This window comes from Equus caballus, chromosome 7, assembly GCF_041296265.1.
Source record: "Equus caballus isolate H_3958 breed thoroughbred chromosome 7, TB-T2T, whole genome shotgun sequence".
Classification (NCBI taxonomy): Eukaryota; Metazoa; Chordata; class Mammalia; order Perissodactyla; family Equidae; genus Equus; species Equus caballus.
This window is the reverse complement of record NC_091690.1, coordinates 87,182,190-87,206,136: the sequence shown is the minus strand read 5'-3', so window position 1 is coordinate 87,206,136 and position 23,947 is coordinate 87,182,190. Positions and strand designations below refer to the sequence as shown.

General features: G+C 33.6%; 1 protein-coding gene across 50 annotated transcripts in view; it reads left to right on the top strand.

The window, feature by feature from the left end:
• The window catches only part of SOX6 (SRY-box transcription factor 6), a 570,771-nt gene that overhangs the window by 320,352 nt on the left and 226,472 nt on the right, over window positions 1-23,947 (top strand). For 29 of the 50 annotated variants that reach the window (XM_070274840.1, XM_070274837.1, XM_023646092.2 and 26 more), the window contains one exon: window positions 7,632-7,724. In XM_070274840.1, coding sequence (XP_070130941.1) covers window positions 7,632-7,724 — 93 coding nt within the window. The remainder of the gene's footprint in view (window positions 1-7,631; window positions 7,725-23,947) is intronic. The other 21 variants (XM_070274842.1, XM_070274841.1, XM_070274819.1 and 18 more) reach the window with 1 other exon arrangement.

Here is a 23,947-nt window from a genome sequence, read left to right as displayed (position 1 = left end):
TGTATTTTCTTTCCTTTGCATCATATTCAGAAAATCCTAATTCACATAGCTAAATAATTGCAAATAGCAAACCTGTAACAGTTTACCTTCAAGTCTTTGCGTATCTTTCAATAATAAAGCAAGAGATTTATTTTGGGTTTGAATAATTAACGTTCTAACTTGTTAGTATGAGTTAATGGATTGGTGTTTTCTGGTGTGTTAAAATTTGGAACATAATACGTTTGAGTGTATATGACAGTTTTTGTTATGGTTTTCATATTGTTTAGATTTTTTTTTTAAGTTGCAACTGGCAGCAACCCAGGTCAAACTAGCTTAAGCAAAAACAGGAATATATTGGTTTATACCACCAAGAAGTCAAGGAGCAGAATTTGGTTTTAGCTATTTTTGGATGTAAGCGTGCTAACAAGATGTAAAGACTTTTTTCTCTATCTGTTCTTATCTCTGCTCTTCTCCACCTTTCCTTGTATTGTTGGCTTCATTCGCTATTATTGCAGACAGGCTTTCTCCATGTGCCTGGGAGGATTGTTACACCAATCCTAGGCCCACATGCTTATAGGTTCCAACCTGAGCGGAAGAGAGCCTTTCTAGATGTTCCAGCAGAGAATTCTGACTGGCTGAAATTCCTCTCTGAGTGGCTAGGAGGAGCAGTAGGAGGCAGGCAGCAGAGCCCTGTGACTGACAACTCCATCAGGACAGTAGTGGCTGTCAGAAACATTTCCCCAAAGAAACCAAAAGAAGGAATATAGGACACAGTGGGCATGCAAAAATTATTATTTCCACAGTCCAATACAGTTTTTAAAAAAGCAGTTAAATACGTATTTGAAAAAGTAAACATGAAATCAAACATTTGTACAACCCAAAGAGCAGTGACCCATGTTAATATGGTTTTAATACCTTAGCCTTTGGCAATGGAGCAGCAGAAAACAGGGTCATGAGAGGATGTCATGATGAGTAATATTTTATCAATATGGACAACTGTAGTTTCTAATGGAACATATTTACTCCATTAAAATTGTGGTAAATTTGAAGGTGTCATGGGCAATGAGCTACAGTGAAAAACGAAGGCCTCAGGCTGCACATTTGCTTCTTGTACATGAAGATAAAACCTAATGTGGAAGGGATTACTTTTCAAGTTTAGCAGTATTTTTAAACAGCATCTTAACTATTCCTTAGTGAATCATATTGGGAAAGGAAAGCTCTTAGTTCAAACAAGATAAGGCATTATGAAAAAGGTAATATAGAGGAATAGGAAGACCAGCATAATGGAGTGTATATGGGAGAATTGGCTGTTGAGTACTATTGACTTCCACTGCAATACCTTGAATTTTCAGCACCCCTTCCCAAAGCATAGAGTGCTTCGCTCCATACCTGAAGCAATTAGTGATAGATATAAGTATCCATTTTCTACTACTAGATCCTACATTATAGACTATAAAACTGATATTCAAATAATGGTCAAATAGTCATGCCAGTAAAACCGGCACTTAACTGGAGTCAGGGCTCTGTTACCAATTGTTGGACCTTGGGCAAGGCAAGTGACTTCCTTATCTTGACTCTGTTTCCTCATTTCTGAAATGGGGGTGATATTCTTAATGATCACTCAAGTCTCTCAGCTGCAGCAGCAGGCTGGGAGCTTTTGAATCACCTGCTGGATATTTCCCTCTTTTTCCATATTGGCGTTGGTAGCAGTTGTACTTTGGTGGATATGGGAGAGGAATTTCATTTTGAATGATCCCCTTGATATTGTTCTAGCTGCTAAGCAGACTTGGAAAGCAGATGAAAGACATACCTCTTACCTGCAAATATAGAACAAAGTGACTTCCGTCAATGTATGTTAAGTGCCAATTTTAAGGAGTTTCTATAGAAGATTATCCAAGACTTCAGTAGATAAAAACAGTGCAAAGAGAGAATATTCACCTAATGTGATGATGTCTGTGTGTGTATTTCTGGCAGGCTTCAAATGTGGATCTTTTTCTGCCCTATGAACGTGCCAAAATCTTGCGTCTAACAGTTCTAATGACATTTCCAATAGCTCCAATTGACACACACACACATACGTACACACACACACTCACAGTATATTATCTATTAAAGTGGTTGTAGAATTAACATTTTTCCTGGAAGGAATATATCTGATTTAATGACCAAATTGTTTTAAGGCAGCACAACAGAATTTCACAGGAACTAAATCTATTTCTTCACACCGATCTTGCATGTTTTACTCGAGCATTGAGTCATTAGCATGTTTATAATGGTTCTAATTTAGCACAACACTTTCTGAATTTTATCCTTGAGTCATTTACAAATTGTTCATATTGAATAAACAAAGGAAACAGATTGCATTTTATACTTAGTAATTTATCTGAAAGAAGAAGGGAGGGTTAATTGTTTTAAAGTTTTGGTCTGTTTGGGGAAGTGAGCCTGGTTTTTCATTGCTAGGCATAAATGCCATTCTCATCTTTTCGGGCATGGGGGGGGCTATGGAGGAGTAAAATGAAAAATTAGGACCAGGACAAGATTGGCCACTCCCAGAGGGGAGTGTGGAGCAAAAGGGGAGCTGGCACGAGATTATCCAAAACAGTTGGTGCATTCCTTAATGATCAAGTGCTTGAGAAGTCCAGCTCTTCCTGGCAGAGCATCTGTGTTGATGTTTATATCATTGCCCTGCTGTATGGGAAAGGCATGCTTTCTCTTGCTGCTTGGCTAAAAATAGGATGGAATATAGCATTGTATGAGATATTTTAAGATAGCAAAAACATTTAAGAGGTTAAAGGTTTGGCTTTTGGATCAAAAAAGATCAGTGATATAACTCGTGGTGTTCCTTGCAGACTGAATTTTATCTAGAGTTTGTCAGGGATTCAAACTCTTGGTTAGGCAAGTTATTCTAGGTTCATTTGGTGCAGTCTGAAAAACTCTCTCTGCTGTCTTTTCTGTCTGCTTTTCAGCATGAAGAGCAGGCCTGAAAACAGCCTCTATTTATACCCCCTTGTTCGTATTTGGAAAATCAGTTGTTTCATTGGAGAGAGGGAGAGAGAGAGGAGAGAGCATGAGCAGTCGTCAGGCAGTGTGCTTCGTACATTATAGTGACTTCAAAATAAAACTGGCACATTTTAGTGTCTAATTATTTTTAGTGAGCTTGGAGGGTTTTAATTAAAATTTAAGAGTGCTCTTCAAGCTCTCCAAGCTCCAATTTTATCCCACTGTATTGTGGAGCACTTGTCACTGTGGAAAAATGTACAGTAACTGGCATGTGCATCTCTGTTTCCTAATGAAAACTGTGGGATGGATGATCAGTAGGGATATAAATATACATTCTCAGAATTCGTTGTAAACTGTAAACCAAGGTCAAGGGTACTTTTGATAAGTTATCATGTTCTTGGATACATAGAAATTTCATTGAATTTGAAATTTATGATTCCTATGGTAAAAATAAAAGGAATTACTTTAATATTTTCTTAAAAGAGTTAATAAAGCAGTAGGAAATCTGCATACAGGGACAGCAGTCATTGTTTTCCCTTACTAAAATATTTTGAAGATATTTTCTGTCATGTTTCTAATATTGTAGCATTTCTAACTTTAAATACCACTTTGAGGCAAAGGAATAATGATAAGTGTTTACTCATAGGTAAATTGTTCTAAAGTACAAAAAAATTTTTTTCATTACCCTTTCATATTCCCCATGCTTTAGTTTCAGTGATGATTTCTTTATTTACTCTCTTGGACTCATTTGAAATGCTTTTATTTTGTGCAGAATTAATACTGCTAATTGTGCAGGAATTAATGCCAATGCATCTTTGTTTAGCTGGGAATAATTTTAAGTTGTTCCTAAAATATCATAATAGAGATTAGCAGATAAATATATTACATACTCTCACTTCAAATTTCACTTGTCCTATGAAATTAATTATTAGCATGAAAAAGCATTCTTGACTTACCTGGACTGGAACCTAGGTACTTAGGCAGCAGAAACATTGCTTTGCAATCCATTATGCAGGATATTTGTGAAAAAATAGTTCTGAATTCTGTCTTTCCTTTTTTTCCTTAGAAGAAGTTTCTTGAAAGAGAAAAACTTAAATTTGCAAAGGAAAAGAAAACTATGCAATTGAGAATTAATTTATATCAAAACTTTTTACATCTTTTATTAAAATATGAGAACTGACGTCTATCTCTTGATTTTTGATAGTCCTGTTTTAATCACATTATTTATAAAAATTAGACAAGATAAATATAATAAAGTCCTGCATTTCATTGAGTGTGTATTGGTTTATTGACACTAATTCTTTCAAAGTAAGAGGAATTAATTTTGGGATTTTCCATGTTTATACTGAAGTGTTGTGGCTTACACTTATTTTTAATGTATACATATTATGGTGACATTTTTTATGCTATAATGTTGTGGTTGTTTATCTTGATTTCCAAAAGGTATGTAGTTCCTCTCCTGTTTTTTAGCTGAAGATGACTTAGTCAAAGTACTAAAACATGAATAATCAGGCTCAGATAATAAAGTATACTGTATATTGTTTCATTGTTTTGAGGGCTGTAGCACCACCATAACTATATAAGTTGTTTTCGAGTCAATTGCGTAAAACATATTTATCTGTGTAAAATAATCCAAGAATATCTGGGTGATGTTTAGTCTTTTTTCCCATTTGGAATCCTGCGTGACTACTGAGTTAGAGCCACTCTGCATAGTCTTACTCTTTCTGTGTACATGACGCACACTGGACCTCTTTACTTATTTTGACCTCTTTGGTTTTTGCATTTGTGCATGATCAGAATGGGGCAAAGTCTGATCTGATCGATTGCCTCTGTAAAGCTAGTGTCCTATTAATGTAGTTGAAAGTTGTGGCACAAGGAGGATGAATAGTTACTTTTAATTTGCACCCTTACCTGGATATTGTTTTAGGTGGGAAATTTGAAAATATAAATTTTCAAGTATAATTTTATCTATGACTTCTTTCCTCATTTCAAGTCAGGAACCTCTTGGTGGTGGCAGTAATGTCCTCTGTCTATGTGATATTTGTTAACAGTCTGCATTCTCTAGTCTTTTCTCCTGCCCCTCTCTTGCTTTCCATTACAGTATGAAGCATGCTTAGTACTAATAGTGCTATGCCCTTGGAGGATTGGCGTCAGATAATTAGGTGAGAAAGCTGAGTTTTTCAAGAGATTTCCTCAGAGTTTTGAATCTTCCTGAAATCTCTCAGGATTGAGATAAAACGTTGATAAATTTGTATGTAGTGACTTTTATTGTCCCATAGATAAAGGCAATCAGTGATTGTTACTAAATATTTTCATGGGCTATAAATATAGACGTGCAAAGGCTGTTTTATTTTTTCCCCTCAGTTTCTTCTACTGAAATGGGAACTCAGATAGCTAGATTAACTCAGCATTATGTTGAGGATTAATTTTCTAATAGGAATGTGAAATGCTTTGAAGTTATTAACCATTTTATGAATGAGTAGCTTTTTTGTAAAGCTGTGTCCACAGGTTTGATTTGTGTTGGAGTATGTGTTCCTGTTGTCCATATAGTTCTATTTTTCTCCCATGGAATTTCAGCATTCTTTTCCTGGAGCTCTGAAAGATTTCAGGTCTATTTATAGAAATGAGGGACATATTTTAGCCTGTTTTACATTTAGTGTGTATCTAATCCTAGTTTATGAACTTACTCTGAATTTGTGATCATTACTCATAAATTGGGCTTTTTGTCTTTGACCATTATTATATATTCTCTCAACTCAAATTTTAACCAGAAAGTTATGCTTTAGCATTTATATCAGTAATTATCAGTTTAGTGCAATGTTATAACACATATGAAAGGGTAAAAAAAAAGTAACAAAACTGGGTAGGATAGGAAATTTAAGACATTTTGTCTATTTATTATCCATGATCTGCTTTATATCAATCTCTCTCAGAAATTTAAACCTGATTTGAAAAAAAGTAATCTCTGATAGGCATGGCTTTGAAGATTTGCTTTTTAACTGTCAAACTTAGTAGTATCTTTTGTATGACGTTAGTGTAAAAACAATACTTATAGAACAAAGTATATACCTTATTTCTGAATTTAAAATAAAAATAGCAAGAGACCATTTTGGAAATTAAATACAAACTGAACATATGCATATGCATATAGGGCCTATTGGAAGGTCATTCAGAATCCAGTTTTTAATCACAGTGGCAGATCACTTGTTGAAGCTTAAGAAAATAATAGGAAAGAATGGAAGGAAAGAGGGGAAGAAGTAAGAGAAGGGGCAGGGAGCTTTCACTTAATAGAATCAAGCTGACTTCTATTTAGAAAGAACTTTAGCTTCATGATAGCAAGCTAGTATGGTTGTTCTTCATCAGCCCTTTCAAGACAGACTGATCTGGATTCCATCCATTCCTTGATTGATTGATCATGTCGCGGACAAATGTTAATTGTTTTCACCAATACTTTCTACCCATGCAGTGGTCTTCTCATCTCTTACCCAGGGCTCACTGTCTTTTTTCTAAAGCTTATCTAGTTTCTAAAACCCTTTAGATCCATCTTGACCTTACTGTCATTCTGAAAAATTCAAGGAGGATTTAGAAGTTGGAGAAAAAAACAAAAGGGAAAATGCTGAAGAGATAGGTACTGATACGGGAGAGGAAAGGCATTTGGAATTGGAGTAACCATTTTAAGTATAATTTTAAAAAGAAGTTATCAGAATTTGACACTTGGAATGTTAAAGTTTAATGGGAGTATGTTTTGCACTAAGGATTTAGTATTTAAATCTGCATTCCCTTTTGGAAACAGCCTATTTGTTGAGATTTGAGGCTTAAAAGATACATGTAAATAGTTGTAAGCAGTAGCTCCTATTGCAAATTCATCCGAATAGATAGAAAAAATAACTCATGGAGAAAAATTTGCTAATTATTGGAACTTTCTGAAGTTTAAATTTCTGTAACCTTTATGAATCTGTATAGAAAGAAGTGTAATCACTCCATATGATCTAGTATGCTGTTTAGAAATGCAGTAGGGCAAATAGTGTTTAAATAAGTATTTTCTTGAAAAGAATATGCATCTCTTTTTATATAAAAGTTTTAGCAGTTTTCATTGCTGGGGGAAAGAGAACATGTTGACTTTATTTTCTTTGCATTTTGCTCTAAATGGGTATTTTTACAAAAGTTGCCATGTGTTTATTTCTGTTTTAAGGACCAAGTAGTTACAGGTCGAGTGGTCTCTTCTCCCTTGAAGATTTGTCATTCTTCCTTGAATAGTACATGAACTTTGCTTGGACTTAAAAAAATTCACCTGGATTAAAAGGAGTAATATCCCCTAGGAAAGAGCCCTTTTTCTGTCCTATCAGTCTAAGAAATGATAAATCCTGACCGAATATTAATAGAATTATAATACCAAGATAAGATTATTGAACATTGTTTTTTTCCTGGGAATAGTTTAAATAATCTTCTGGTAAAAATAAATTTAGTGGTGGTATTTTATATTAGAGTAATATAATTGTCTGTATCCCAGGGTTAAAACAACAACAACAAAAAATAGCTTTGATCATTTTTAAATGAGAGAATTTTTCCATAAACTAGCCTTCTGGATTTGTAATATTTTAATACTTGTAAAACGTATATGTAATATTTTAATACTTACATTTTTATTTTAGTAGATTCCTCCTGCATGGAAAAACTACTTTCAAAAGATTGGAAGGAAAAAATGGAAAGACTAAATACCAGTGAACTTCTTGGAGAAATTAAAGGTACAATATACAAAATATCAAAAATATCAATATAGAGATATTTTGTGTTACAACACGTTTGCTGATCTTCTGTACCCTAACATTAAGTTCTTACTTCTCATATTAATTTATATATGAGAGGGGAATGTATAGTGTGTCCCTGAACGTTTATGCTTTGTAAGGTTTACAGAATGAAATATTTGCTGTTTTTATTAGCCTATAAACACATAATTTATAGAATAAGCTGCTTCGTTAATTTACTTAACAAAAAAGTATGAAAAAGAAAACAAAAGTCATGTCAAAAGATGAAGAACAAATTAAGTTAAAGATAATTTTGTCCTTCCTCTTGAAATCATAATAATAGCTCAATTTATAAATCCAAATCATTAATTTGAATTTCTTCTTATCAAAAAGGGTCAGCTGCATCACCTATGAAAAAGGAGTTTATAGAATGTGCTGCACATAATGGTTTATGGGTGGATTCTGAGGCCTGTTTACCTTGTTCAAATCCTGGCTATTGTCACTTACTAGATGAGTGACTTTGGGCAAGTCCTTGAACTTTTCTATGTCTCGAATTCCTCATATCTAAAGTGGGGGTACTAACAGTACTTACCTCGTAGGCTCATTAAGAAAGTTAATACATGTAAAGCTTTTAGAACAGTGCCTGGCGGTTAAGAAAGCACTCACGAGAGTAAGTTGCATTTGTTATTAGCGTGCCCATAGCATCATCGGTTGATTAATCTCAAACAGATTTCACAGGATTTAATTTTTCATGACCTCTGACCCTGATGAGGATGAGCATCTTTATTTTTGACGATATGTTATTGATGTTATTATTCTGAAACATGTAAAGAAGTGGAAAAATCCTAATTCATTACAGAATTAAATTACCCTATCAGTCAAGAAGTGATGCTTCTTGCCTAACTCTCTTATTGAGTCTTTTATGGAGATGAAGTACTGTATTACTAGTTTTTGGTATCATGAATACAATCCATGGTTGTCAATTAATTCTATCAGTTGTTCCTTACAGACAGAGAGTCAACACTCTGACTTACACTAACAATTTGGGAACTTAATTACTTTAGTTTTCTGAATTTATCAAACAACTGCAGGTGAATCTGTCTACTGTCAAGGATAATATCTCATTTAAGATGAACATTTGGAAATAACTATCTGATGAAAATATTATTTTGAATTTATTACAGAAAATTGCCTAGTGTTCAGGCATGTTATGTTCAACTCAAATGAAGAGAAAAGGAAGTCATCTCTTTCCTAAGGAATAATTAATAACTCATTCCATTAACTAATACAGTATCAAAATCAAGTGGAAATTAGATATTATTTTGAATTTCACTGCTTCTGTTTTGTACTCATAAAGGCCAATTGCTATTTTGGAAAAAAAAAAAAGAAACAACTTATAAGTGATGGGTGGAAAGAAAGTCATTAGTGACATATTCTTTATCCAGCTGCAGTAACATGGTGTGTGCTACTTTGCACGTCATTCTGTGTTTTCTTCCCTTTCCAAAGTCATTGGTTTTATAACAGTGAGAACAGAAATGGTTTATGCAAAGGCAAGCTTTTGCTGGCATGAATGACGGGGTCTTGCGTTCTCTTAGTAATGTGGAAGCTAACATTTTATTATGTTATGATTCAGCATCGAATTTTTATGCTTTGGGTTATGCCCCCACACATACACTTTCCATCTTACTTTATTTTTAATTCTAATTATGAATTTAAAATGCAAAAACTGTGCTAGTCTTAGATAGTCAAAATGTATAAATCTCAAAAGTGAAACAGATGCAAAATTAGGCTTTTCAAATTCTTTAACTTTTTTTTCCTGGATTCTGTGTGTGATATGTGAACTTTCTTTTGTGTGCTACTCAGTTTTATGGGCATAGAAGATAAGATTCTTACTAAATTTTTCATTTTGATTTACTCTACGTAATTGTCTCTTCTTACATCCTAGTATTTTGTCACCACAAACATTATACAGAAAATATACCAATAATGTAACAAAAAAATGAAAACAAATTTAGTTAAAGTAGTATTCAAATAGATTTAACCACTGCTAAAACTCAGCATACATTTTTAGTCTAGGTGAGATCAGGCCAGTTATTACCCACCTAAGTTAGTTACAGTTATTATGAAATTTTAAAGTGATCTAAATACTATTTCCAAGAAATACATACTATTGTGGGTTATCAGTATTTAATATTATATCTCAAGCAGTGTGTATTTTTCATACCTCATTATTTTCCCTCATTACAAAATTCATATATATTTATTGTACAAAGTTTAGAAATACATACAAAAGAAAATAAAATCATCCTTTAATTCTACTTGTATTATATTGTATATCCTTTCCATCTTAATTTATGCATATACATTTAAAATTTTTTTCCTTAAAATTGGAATCATCCATTTACTATTCTTTTGTAATCCATTTTTCCTATTAACGCTATATTGTAAATGTCCTTGTGATTAGGTCATCTTCTAAAATATTATTTTTATTTGCAGAAAATGTTGCATAAAGTGAGGTTCTCATAATTTAATGAGTCTTTTATTCAAGTTTTAAGTTGTTTTTATTTTTTGTCATTGTAAAGAAAACCTTGAACATGGATAACATTTTAATACATTTCAGTAGTAATTAGTAGTTATTTTCTTAGGATATATTTCTAAAAAGTGAAATTCCTCGGTTCTTTTTTAAAAAGTGTTATTGTTTAAAAAGGCTTTTGGGGCCAGCCTGGTGACGTAGTGGTTAAGTTCATGTACTCTGCTTAGGTTGCCCAGGGTTCGCAGGTTCAGATCCCAGGCACGGACCCAGCACTGTCTGTCAAGCCACACTGTGGTGGCATCCCATGTAAAGTATAGGAAGATTGGCACAGATGTTAGTTCAATGACAGTCTTCTTCAAGCAAAAAGAGGAAGATTGGCAACAGATGTTAGCTTAGGGCCAGTCTTCATCACAGACACACAAAAAAAGGGCTTTTAATTCATACTGCCACTTTGCCCTTCAGAAAGGGTGTAGTACTCTGTGCTTTCATCAGCTGTGTCTGTAAGTATTCTTTTGCCTCAATAAGAAGTATTATTACCTTACAGATTTATTGCCAGTTTGATAGGGGAAAATAATATATTATTGCTGATTTAATTTGAATTTCTTTGATTATTATTGAGGAAGAAGAGTTTTACATTAATTTATTTGTCTCTACCTTTGTGAATTGCCTATTGATGTTGTTTGCTATGCTACACTAATCACTGTAGCTTTAGAGTGTCTTTGAAAAGCAAGCATTGAAGACCACATTCATAATTTTTCTTTAAGGTGTTTTCATACTTCCTAAAGTTTATATTATTGTAAGTTGTTAATTAAAATTCCAAAGTGATCTTTTAAAGGATTATATTACATTTATATGAAACGATGGGGTAAACTGACATCTTTATAGTACTGACCCTTCCCATTCAAAATCATTTATTCAATTATTTTATGTCCCTCAACAGTGTTTTGTTTTTTAAATACAGATTCTGCACATTTCCTTTAATCTTTCTCTATAATATTTAATATTTTTTCTTGCTCTTGTGAGTGAGATATTCTTCTGTTTTCTTTTTGTTACTATATTTAGGGATGATAGTGAATTTTGCTGGTTCATTTTATAACTTCCTCTTTATCAAACTTATTAGCTCTGTCATATTTCAGCTGTTGTGTTTTCTCCTCTTTTTTGGCAGTTGTATGTCCCTTTTTTTCACCCCTTCTCTTATTACACTGCCTAGAATGTCAAGAATAATGTTAAGTAATACAGGTGATAGCAGGTGTTTCATGTAGTTTTTAATTTATGGAATTGTTTTGAATATTTCACCATTAAGTATTATGTTGACTATTGATTTAAGATATTCTTTATCATTAAAAAAAATTCTACTCATAGTTTATTAGGAGTTTCTATGAGAAATTGCATTTTATTTTATGGTATATCTTATTTGTTTTTCAAATTTACTGATGAAATAAACCCCGATTAGTCATGGTGTAGTCTTTTTTTAATGTACTGCATAATTTTATTTGCTCATACTACAGTTATTTTTGCATCTGTAATCATAAATGAGATTAGTTTGTATTTTTCTTTATTTGTACCATCTTTGTTGATTGTTAGTACCAGAGTTCATAGTTGAATTGTAAAGCTTTTCCTTCTTTTCTAGGCTATGTAAAATATAGAATAGATAATATGGGAATTCTTATTCCTTGAAAAGCTGAAAGAATATACTCATAAAACATCTAGGCCTAGAGATTTCTTTGGAGATAATTGCTTTTTTACATTTTCTACTTCTCTTTAAGTCAGTTTTGCCAGGAAAAAAATTTCCCAGAAAATTGTGTATTTCATGATTTTCAAATACATCAGTATTGATTTAAAATACAGTATTGCTGATTTTGTTTTCTATTTATTTGCTGTTAGATATCTCATTTTAAATTCTGCATATTTATGTTCTTTCCCTTTTGCCCCTCAATTTTACTTGCCAGCAGTTTTCCTGCTCATCTCTCGTCTCCACGCCCCAGTAAGGACTCGGTTTTTGGATTTGTCAGTTCTGCTTTTCATGTGCTGGCTGCTTCATCTTGCTTTTACCTTTACTATTTCTCCCTTCCTTGTTTTCCTTATACTTTTACTTTTGTTTGTTTTCCGATACTCTCTAACTTCCTAAATTAAATAATTCATTTAGAACATTTTTTATTTAATAATAGAGGCACTGTTGGCCATGAATATGTTTGTAGAAATAGCTTTAGGTGTCCCATACATTTGAGCTTTTAGAATTGTCATCGTAATTATTTTCTAAATAGTCGATATTTATATTATTTTCTAATTGATCTTAAGTTTATATATCATTCTTAACTTTACGTCTTCTTTTGGAATCAAGAGTGTAATGAAGCTGAGAAAGGGAGCAAACATAGCTTTTATCATACCACTGGAAAATTCTATGTGCTGGGTTAGGTGCCAGAGGGAGAATTAAAGTGTGGGCAGTGGAATGGATAGGAGCAGTATTGAAAAATGAATCTTCAACCCAGTGAGCTTAATATCACCACATATTAAGGAACAGTACATTAGGCCTGGTCCCATGGTGGAGTGGTCAAATTTCCATGTGCTCAGCTTGGGTGGCCTGGGTTCTCAGGCCAGATCTTGGGTGCAGACCTACTCCACTCACCAGCTGTGTTGTGGTGGTGTCCTACATACATACAAAAAAAAAAAAAAATAGAGGAAGATAGGCACAGATGATAACTGAAGGCTAATCTTCCTCAAGGGAAAAAAGAGCAGGATTGGCAATGGATGTTTGCTCAGGTCAAATGTTCCTTAGGGAAAAAAAAGAAAAGAAAAAAAGAAACAGTACATTAATAATCTCCTTTTTAGGTTTTACTTTAAAAAAACCCAGTGCTTTCAAGTAAAAGTTTATTTAAATGAAATAAAGCAATATTTCTGAAACTCCTCAATAGAAGTTGAAATATTGTTGAAGTTTGAGAAACAATGAACCATAGAGTTTCAATGTACCTGTATCTGAGTCGTGTCTAATATTTTTAAAGAGAAAATCCAATCCCTAACCCCCTACCATGTTTCCATACATAGCCTCCTTTCCAGTAGCAGCATTGAGGATAGAGTGCTGTAAATGGCATAAATTTAATAGCAGTAATCTCAAAGCAATGTTTAAACCAGGTTAACATTATTACAAGTATTGCTAAATAACTTTATTATGAAGAACTTAATGAAATACAGCATAAAATTGTTAGACCTTTTCCTTGGTCTGGTTACATCTGAAGTGACATCTGTGTTCTAATTGGGGTACCATATTTTTAAGGGATCTGTTGTCAATTAGAATTTATTGGAAGCGGCTAGAATGGTGAAGAATCTTGAACATGTAATATGAATAGTAATTAAAGACCTAGGGAAGTTTGGCCTAATACATGTTAGGTGGTTGAAGTTTTATTGACTAGAAGAGGATAAGATTTGTTTTGTGTTGTTTTAGGGGGTTAAGGTAATAGGGAAAGTGTTCTTAATGTACAAAAGAACTTAGAAACAATTAATGACTATCTGACATTGATGCATTGGACTGCTTTAAGAGAGAGTGACTCGAATATAGTAGGTGTTCAATAAATATTTGTTGGATGAATGGCCAAATTAATGAAATAAAATCAGTGGAAATTCAGCTGTGGAAAATTTTAAACGGAGATGTTGTAGAGGATATTCCTACTCTGGTGGAATGTTATCTTCATGCCCTCCTAAGCTTTCTTCAAAATTAATACTAGTGTTTATTATATTTTCTTAATTATAAGACTGATCCTCAAATATTATCTATTTGCTTTCAATAAGTAGTATAGTAAGTACTTTTGTAAGATGGTTTATTGTTTACAAAGGAAATGAAGTACTGAAACATCCACATTATTTTATTTGATCCTTTTAACAACCCAGCGAGGAAAATATTATTATATTGATTTTACATATGAGTAAAAAGAGACTAAGAGAAATTAAGGGGCTTGCTTGGGTAACTTAGAAAGCTGTGGAGGTAAGGTTTGAATCCTGGTCTCTAAAGCCTCTGTTTAACACAATACAGAGTGGTCCTCAGATTCTTCAGAGTCTTAGAATTCTGCAGTGGGGACAAAGTCGTCCCTCCCACGACTCACAACCAGCCAAAAGAGTTCCACTTTTATCCTTTTCTATATAAGTAGGCATTATAGCAAAGTAGGACTGGGTATAGGTAATACATTTTCTCTCTAAAGTAGTATTTATCTTGACCTATTCCTGAATGAGAGAGAGGGGAGACTGATATAGCGGAAGGATACAAAGTAAAACAGAAGTACTGGTAGGGTCCTTAACGCGTTGGTGTGTATGTTCGTTTGTTTGAGCTGTACCAAAGGAGTGAGGATGCCAGGATGGTTATGGTTATGAAGCATTTCCAAATGGCAACATACTAAATGACGTCTAGAGCATTAGGATTCATCCTGTGTCTCCATGGATGGGTCTAGCCTTCTGTGGTTTATATAAGAGAATCTTAGCCAACCTCCCTGTTTTGTACACATGCCCCTCTATGCTGTGGCTGGCATCTCCTCCTCGGTGTGAGGGCGCCTCCCTGGGCAGTGTGCCAGAGAAACAGTAATGTTGGTTGTTTGAGTTAGCACAAACTGTTTGTGCTTGTGTTTGTCAAACACACAGATGATAAGAAAGACAAAAAAATAATTATGTCATATGAACAAAATAGGGAAAATAGTGCTTTCCTTCCTTGGTCACATATGATTAATCGTTTCAGTAGTTACAGTTAGGGACTAAAGTAGATGTACTTGTAGGTGTGCTTTCCTAAAGCTTAGAAAGATGACAGTCTCTTTCTGATGTGAAAAAAAAATTAAACAAGTGCTTTTAAACAGAAAATTCTGCAAATGATTCCCAATGTTTTCCAAAGCCACTGTGGAAACATAATTACTTAGTGTAATTATTCAACTAAATTGTCCAAGGGGTTTATTCTAGAGTGTAAATGTTACTGTCGTACTTTACTGTTAAAGACTTTGAGCATTACTCCCTGTTACTTCATTAGGGTTGTTACTAAGAGAAGTAAAATTAGGAACTGTGTTGCATCAAATAGTACAAGCATATTACACTTGTGCTTGGTGCAAATACTGCATTTAAAATGTGAATTTATTATAATATTGCTACTGTGTGCTACTGAGAGGCCTGGTTTCATTTATAGTTTTGATTGCAAACATAAATCTTTGGAAGAGCACACAGGAACACGAAAGTCATGGGTTTTTTTCAGTGCATGATACATCTTTGAAGATCAAATAGTGTAGGCTATTCTTGAAGTAACTTAAGCAGTGCTGTTATCACCAACGGGTCAGAATGGATCAAACAGCATTCCCATAGAATTAGTGTTCTGCGTCACAGGTTACTATCTGAAATGCCAATTCTCTCTTCTAGTTTGTTCGCTTTTATAGAAGGGCCTAAATTCTATCTAAGTACTCGGATTGCTTATTCCATACATTGCCCTTTCTACAGAGTACGCTGGTTTTTAGGAATAGTAATTCACGGTTACTGGTGTTTTCTGTCGTAGGCAATCACAGGAGGACTAGGAGGGGTTTTTCAAGAGCTATGACTGTACACTTTACATATTCATTTATAAATGAGTCTTCTTGAATTTCTATTTACAAATTTACAGGAATTTCTTTATCTGAGGGAGCCTTAAAAAAATCTGGAAGCGTTTAGAGATGAATCATCTGCCACTTCTCAACTCTAATAAAATCAGTAAAGTTCACATACCTCGTGATTCTTGCTGTCTCATTAGGAAAAAGGGTTGAAACAGTAACCTGTCAATATTTAGATTTCATGTATTTTGAAAATTTTAAATGGTTATTTCTAAGACAAGTGCTGTATTGATCTGGAGACCAACTTGTGAAAGAGATTGAGAGCACAGATAATATTTTCTCACTTTCTTGTTTATATGAAATAATGTAGTAGACTGTCACTATTTTCTCTATAAATCTGTGTAATCATAGAATTTCAGAGTAATATCTAGAATCATAGAATATTAAAAAATTAGAGCTGAAGGAGCTTTGATGTAATCCAACTTATTTTCCATCTAGGGACCCCAAATTCAGAAAAGAAAAGTTACTGCTCTAAATCACATAGTAAATTACTAAGGTGGAAACTTAATATTTCCCCCAAATAGCATGTTTAGCCCCTTTCACATAGTCTTTCCGTCATCTTGTAATCAATAGTGAGTTATTATTGCAGAGCTCGTGAACTCCATTTACTAACAATAAATGCACACCACAGCTAGTTTTATAAATATATATGCATTATAACACAGCAACACCCATAGTTTTTTAAATTATACCACTTTGCATGATTGTAGACATTTCAAAGCTCTCCTTTGTACTCTGTTATAAACATCTTTTACTTCTTTTGAAGTCTGTGTGATATACATACAAGCAATTAAAACCTGCCCCCAATTGGGGTCGGAGACACAAGGTCTTCTTAATTAAAATTCAAACAAAATCTAGCGACAAAAATTATTACTATATGATTAAGGTCTAAAGTATTATGATACATTAGAATCATTGTTAACTGTTGGCGATTAAAAGAAATCGATATGTTGGGGGAAAGATCACTTGGATCTAATTAGTGAAATCAGTGTTTACATAAAAGAAAAAACTGAAGTTTAATAACAGGTTCTGGTTATAAATATAACACTGGCTAAAATTGTACTTTGTTATTATTACATTGACCACATAATCATATTTTAAATTCATTGAATAAGAGTCTGAAACTTCTTTTTTAGTAGTTAATTATTATAATTAAAAACATAAAACTTTAAAATCATATCTGGTTTCAAAAATTTCAATTATAAAATGTTCTTATGTGTAAAAATAGTTGCCAATTATAAAATATTCCTATTGATTCTGTTTTTAAAAGACTAATTTTAGCAATAGCTACAGCCTAGAGCGGGAAAGGAGGCAAAATTGGTTAGAAGTAAAAAAGATCCAAAGTATTCTTTCACAATTATGATTACATTAAATATGTATTAGTCTATTTGGTGACATATCGAAATAAAAGAGCATACATTTTGATATAATTCAAAACAAAGACATTTCACTTTTTTCTTCCTGATTACTGTGATGAAAATAAACATTATAACCAGCATGGAGAAGAAAAACTATTACTAATTGCAGCCTAGATTTTAAGTAAAATGAAGGTCATTAGCAATTTCCTGGAAGCCATTCAGATTGCTTACCAGGAAATGGTAGCTAGCAGGACATCTGTAATCCTCCTGTGTAGAATTAGTAAAAACATACTGGAGCTTTAATGATGTGTGTTAGATTTAGGCTTGTGGTGGAACCTTTCTCTATCAAAGGAGCTCGTATTCTTTGAATACAAACGATTTTTATTTCAGTATTAGTGTACTAACCCATAATTGAAAATAGCCTTTAACATCCATCTGTACATACATGTATACATGCGTTAACACACACCTGTAGATTGGTGTATGGCTCAGTGGAATATGAGATGGTAGGATAACAGCAGAACAATAGGAATCTGGGAGTGAAATGTGTTTGGGTAAATTGAAGAAATTTCTCCTATAAGTTGGGATGCTCATTTCACAACATTTTGGGTGGTGAATTTAGTCCAAGTTTTAGTAGTATCTTTTTATCTCAAAAAAGAGATAAGCAGGGGCCAGCCTGGTGGCACAGTGGTTAAGTTCGCATCTTCCGCTTCGGCGACCCGGGGTTTGCTGGTTTGCATCCTGGATGCAGACATGGCACCGCTTGGCACGCCATGCTGTGGTAGGTGTCCCACATGTAAAGAAGGGGAAGATGGGCAAGGATATTAGCTCAGGGCCAGTCTTCCTCAGCAAAAAGAGGAGGATTGGCAGCAGTTAGCTCAGGGCTAATCTTCCTCAAAAAAAAAAAAAAAAAAAAAGAGATAAGCAAAGCTGAGTGTTAAGTGAAAATACCTCGCAGGACATAAACTTACATCTGACTTACTTTGCATTATAGTGGGAGAATTGGGGTCACTGATTTAGAGACTTGTAGCATGCCTTCTCCTTATTACCTCAATTATTGGTTGGCTTAATAAGGTTAACATCTCTGGAACTATTAAGAGTGACAGCATAAAACCGAGGAGGGTATATATATACTCTAATTTGGGAAGATATTTAATACACGTTAACAGAGGTTGACTATGTGGTGGGAAATGAAGGGTATGGGATGGGGGCTAATTTTTAAATTTGTACTTTAGGAGCCGGCCAGTGGCCGAGTGGGTAAGTTCCTGCACTCTGCTTCCAGGGGCCCAGGGTTTCTCCTTTTCGGATCCTGGTGCAGACATGGCACCGCTCACCAAGCCATGCTGAGGCGGCGTCCCACATAGCACAACCAGAGGGACTTATAACTAGAATAAACAACTATGTACTGGGGGGCTTTGAGGAGAAGAAGAAGAAAAAAAAAACTATGAAATTAACCTACAAAAAACAGATTTAAAGAATAAATAAATAAATTTGTACCGTATAGATTGTACTGTAGATTTCTTTTAACCATGTGTATGCATTGCTTTTTCAATAAAGAGATTAGTTTAAAGAAAAGACTGAAAGTAAGTCTTCAATAAAAATGAAAGGGATTAGTTTCCTTATTTATACAAAAGAGAAGGGATGATACTACTTACTTAACTTCTGATTTTGTAGAGAAAATTAGACAGAAAATATGTAGTGTTTGGGGTGGCATAGAATAGGGCATCAATGAATGCGCTAGGTAGGCAGCAGCCTTTGGCATAGTTTAGTACTGGAAACAGTAAATATTTAGTGAAAGGATGACGAACTGCAGTTCTCAAACTTTCTGACCTCAGGACTCTTAAACTATGTTGAGGACTCTAAAAATCTTTTTTCATGTGACCAATACCCATTATGTTGTGTTAGAAATTAAACCTGAGAAATTTAAAAAAATATTTATTAATTCATTTAAAAGTTATGATGTTAAACCCACTACATATTAACATAAAAACTAATTTTTATGAAAAATAACTATATTTCCTGAAATAAAAATAATTTACCGAGAAGAGAGGCATTGTTTTACGTTTTTGCAATTCCCTTTAAGGTGTGGTTTAACAGAAGACAGCTGGACTCTCTCTTATTTGCTTTTGCATTCAAACTGTTGTGATATGTTTTGATTGGAGTATGAAGAAATGCTGGCCTAATTTTGATATGGAGTTGAAAGAGGGAGAAGTAACTTACAGCCTTTTCATATACTTGTGAATATTCCTCTTTGATACTATGCCGAATTTCACAAGCGGTAGTTTCTTAAAGGCTAGGCTCAGTGTAGGATCTGAAACCCTATCAATGGACTTTCAGTACTTTTACATTAAAATCCACTGGTCCAATTTGAACATTGAATGAATCTTTTACTCCAGGCATGATTTTGTAACAGCATGCTCTGGTCTTTTAGATTGTGTTGTTTCACTGAGTTATGTAGATCTTCCTTATGTTGGCACATTTCATCATATAGTATCAAAAAATCACATTCATTGATTTCACCACTAATCTTATCAGAAAAATCTTTTAAGCGTTTGGAAACTCTCATGTTCATGATGGCAGACAGAAGTTTTGCAAAATTCTAATTTTCCTTTGGAAGTTCATATTGTATTATTTCAACCAATACTATTAGTTGTTTTTCTTGAAGTGACAGGCTCACTTGACAAATATTGCAGTATGAATAATGATATTTTGTCTCTTCTTCTTTCAAAGGAAATTGGTGTTCTATGCAAAAAGCTACGAAAAATAGCCCACGACTCAAATAGCACAAGTGATTTTCCTTGAAACAACTGTTATAATTAGGCATAATAAGCAGCAGAAGTGCTTCCTGTTTCATCACACAGAATATTAAAAATATATGTACTTAAAAGTCATTATTTAATAAAAATAATTATTTTATTGATTCATCAGGGCAGTTGTTAATTGAAACTGAAATTTTTCTTTTACTGCAAGTGTGTAGTGGTGAAGAATACAATGACTACTACTAGAAGTAGTTTCCTTTGATTCAGCAGAATTAACCTACTATTTCCTTTTCCTCACATCAGTGCAAATGTCCTACTGTAACATGCGACTAATGCCTTAGTACTATTATGAAAACAATATTGGCCTCAGGGACAACTTGGAGAGTTTTCTGGGACTCCAAGGGGTCTATGAACCACACTTTGAGAATCACTGGACTAGAACCTTAAAATAAACTAACATATAATTGCCTTGGCAATAAATTAATTTGTAATAGTAACTACAAAGCAAATTAGTCACATTTAAGAATTCAGAGATTTTATGAAGATTCTGAATGAAGTTTCTGGCTTAAAGAAGTTAGTTGCTTTCTTCTCTGGAACTGGAATTGTGGTGTAATAAACATAGAGTGTGGAGTTCATCAGATATGGGTTTGAATCGTGGTATAAACTGAGAAACTTATTTAACCCATTTTACTCTCAGCTCCGTAACTTGTAAAATGGAAAAAATACATGCATTACAGGATTATTGTCAATGATTGTAAAATGACTGACAAAACAGGTCCTCAGTAAATAGTAGTTTGCCAGTAGGAATAGAAACAGGAGTATTTGGTTATGTGCCACCCACAGGGACCTGGAAGCATTCATTACCTCTTGAAGTACAAATTATTTCATAGGAAATCATTAGATATGTATAAAATTGAGAGGAAGTTCTAATAGTTTAAAAAATCATGTCAAGTTTACAATATAGTGTGTGTTGCCACTGTACTTTTGCTCAACTAAATGATATATAATTTCTTTTTAATTAGCTTACATTTTTCAGGTAAGCTAGACCTGGTGAACAGTACCCTAGTCAACTTCATTCCCATCTTATTATTAATTATTACAGATAGTGTAGCTATTATTTGCCTCCCAAGACCTTGTAGTATTATTAAATTGCCCTATTTAAGTACAAGTCAAATTCTCTTACCCAAAACTTTAAGAGATTTTCCATATTATTTTGGTTCTGGAATTTTGTTGTAGTGGTAGCCAAAACTTAGAGGTCTTACTGTTAAAATGGGATTTTCACGTGTATCATTTCTAGACATACAGTTATTATGAATTTTTTTTAGTGTAACATTTCTGATAGATGAGATTTCAATACACATGTGTTTATTATTTTATAATTTAAAGTTATACATAGGATTTTTAGTATGAAAAAGATTTAAAATTTTTATATGCCATTATTATTAATTTGCTCTATTTCACTTTGGTCTTTTTTGTTTGAATAAATGTATATAGTTTGAAAATATACATTTGTGATAATATTTATATATAGTTGATTCTTGGAAGAAAAATGCATGGAGTAGTAATTAATCTCAGTGCTGTTTATAGGCCCAGGAATGCTCTGTGCCTCACACCCTAGGTGCCAGGGTGTATCCTGGGAATTTCTGTACTCTAGAGTCAACTCTTGACCAAATTCTCATGGGATGTATATGTCACATTAAGAATTGGCCCTTAGTATTAGACCTCCCACACACTTAGTGTTTAGGACATTTGTCTGAATTAAAAAAAAAAAATTGTAAGGCTAACCACCTAATAAAATGTGTGTATTTTCATCCAAATGGTGTTTTTATGAATAAGACTGTTGAAATAGGCATAAATTGTACATTATTCTCTACATTTTTAAATGTGTTGCTGCTGTTGATAATTACCACTGAGTGCATATTTAATGCACCGAGGAAATTTGATGCAATTATTCCGTTTATTTGTGATTCCCCTCCGATCCAAATGTCTGCATTAAACTATTGAAAAAGAAAACTACAGAGAATTTAGGTCATTTAAAAAATGTACACATTTTCTGAACTCTCGTTGCAAACTTGTATTTCACTAACCAAAGTAAAATTAGAATGAACCTGATATTGTAAAGTATATGGTTCAAAAGTTTAGATAATTTTGAATAAAATTATCTTTTAAATATGACCTTAAAGAGGCTGGGCCAAGTGCAAAGTCACAGTCTTACAGAAACCAAAGAGAGATGTGTATAACTGAGCTCAAAATTTAGCTAGTTTAACTTCAGACAAATTATTTTTCCTCAAGCTTCCTTTCAGTACTTAGGAACTGATTACTCCTGGAAATGGACTGAATAGACACAAGTTGGTAGCTCTTAGAAAGCCTGTACAGAGGAAAGGTCTTGAGTCTGTCTCTTCCATGAGTGCCTTGCATGTTTTTAAGCCTCACAGAATTTGGGTACTGAAAAAGATCTCTAATACTAAAAGGGTCTGAGAATGAGAAGAGTGCAAGAGGGGTACAGCTTTTGTAGGCCCACATTTTATTTTCTCCTTTGATCTTAAGCTAGTAAGAAAAGTACACATGTTTCACAGAGATGATTTGATACCATTAAAATGGTTTGGTCAGGGAATAGAATAAGACAGAAGAGCACAGGTATTAAATAGGAAGGAGGAACTCCATTTCCATTTTGTTCGCAGATATCATCTGGTGTCCCCTTTCAAGTTAACATGCAACTATTTGTTATACGTGTTTTAATAATATTATTAAAATATCTCTCTGGGGCTATGGAAGAGATGAGATTTAAAATGAGATCTATTCCATGGCTTTAAAAACATGTTTCTTCATTTAATAGTGATGAGAGACCTGCGTTCTTATGCTTAAAGCAAAGAGTTACATTCCTATTAACACTTGTTTAACTAGGCTTCTATCACAACAGGTGCACAATTATTTTTATGAGTAAAATATTATCAGCCTTCAAAATTAGCCAGGGCAAAATGCAAGTTGTCTGATTAAATAATCAGAGCTGATACTTAAAATACATTTGATTTCCACAGGAGTTTTAAAATGCAAAGTCTCAGTCTCTTATCCTGATGTGTTGAGGGAGTTGCAATTGTTTGTAGTGTAGTGTGTAAGTAGTAGCTTGTATTGTAACTCAGTGTGATATATATCACATAATTTGATGGACTTTATGAGACAACTACTGAAAATATAATCGTAGTTTATTACTTCTAGTCTAAAATTTTAATTCCAATGAAATAGTATGATACTTCACATTAAAACAGTTAAAAAAAGTGACCATTTTCCTTTGAAGACTATTGTAAATTCAATTAAAAGGCACATCAGTTTAGGAAGTTAAAATCTGATGTATTCTTATTTAAATTTAATTTGCAGGGGGTAAAAAAATAAGAATATAAATTTCAGTTCATGAAATCTATAGATCACACGTACACCAAAGTAACTAAATATCTTAGTAAGCAATAAAGACTCCCCAGTGGTAAAAATCAGTCAAACAAACAAACAAAAAACAAAAGCAAACAAAACCAAACACATACCCCCCTCCTCTGAAGTGAACAAGAAGCTTCTCTAGGAGGACCTTCCCTATGGTTTAGAAGTGCTACAACAGTGCAGCTGTTAGAAACCAATTACAGGCAGGTAACTGTTTGTTTTCATATCTAAATCTGTTTGTCAATCAGGAGAATGCAATGAATCAGGAAAAGGGATCTCAAATGCAAACCACAGAGTAAGGCAGAGCATCTGGAATGGGTCCAAGCCACAGCATTAGGGCAGGAGCATAGATGGAATCAAAACCAGACATGTGCACATGGCTCCTGTCTTTGACCAACTTTTCAAGTAGGTTCAGAAATAGAGATTATTGGAGAAAAATGTCAATTTTCTATTGAGAGAAGTCTGATTTTAAGATTTGTTAGAAATGTGTGGTTATTAATAGAAGAGTGATTGTAGAAGACATCTTCCATAGATATTTCTA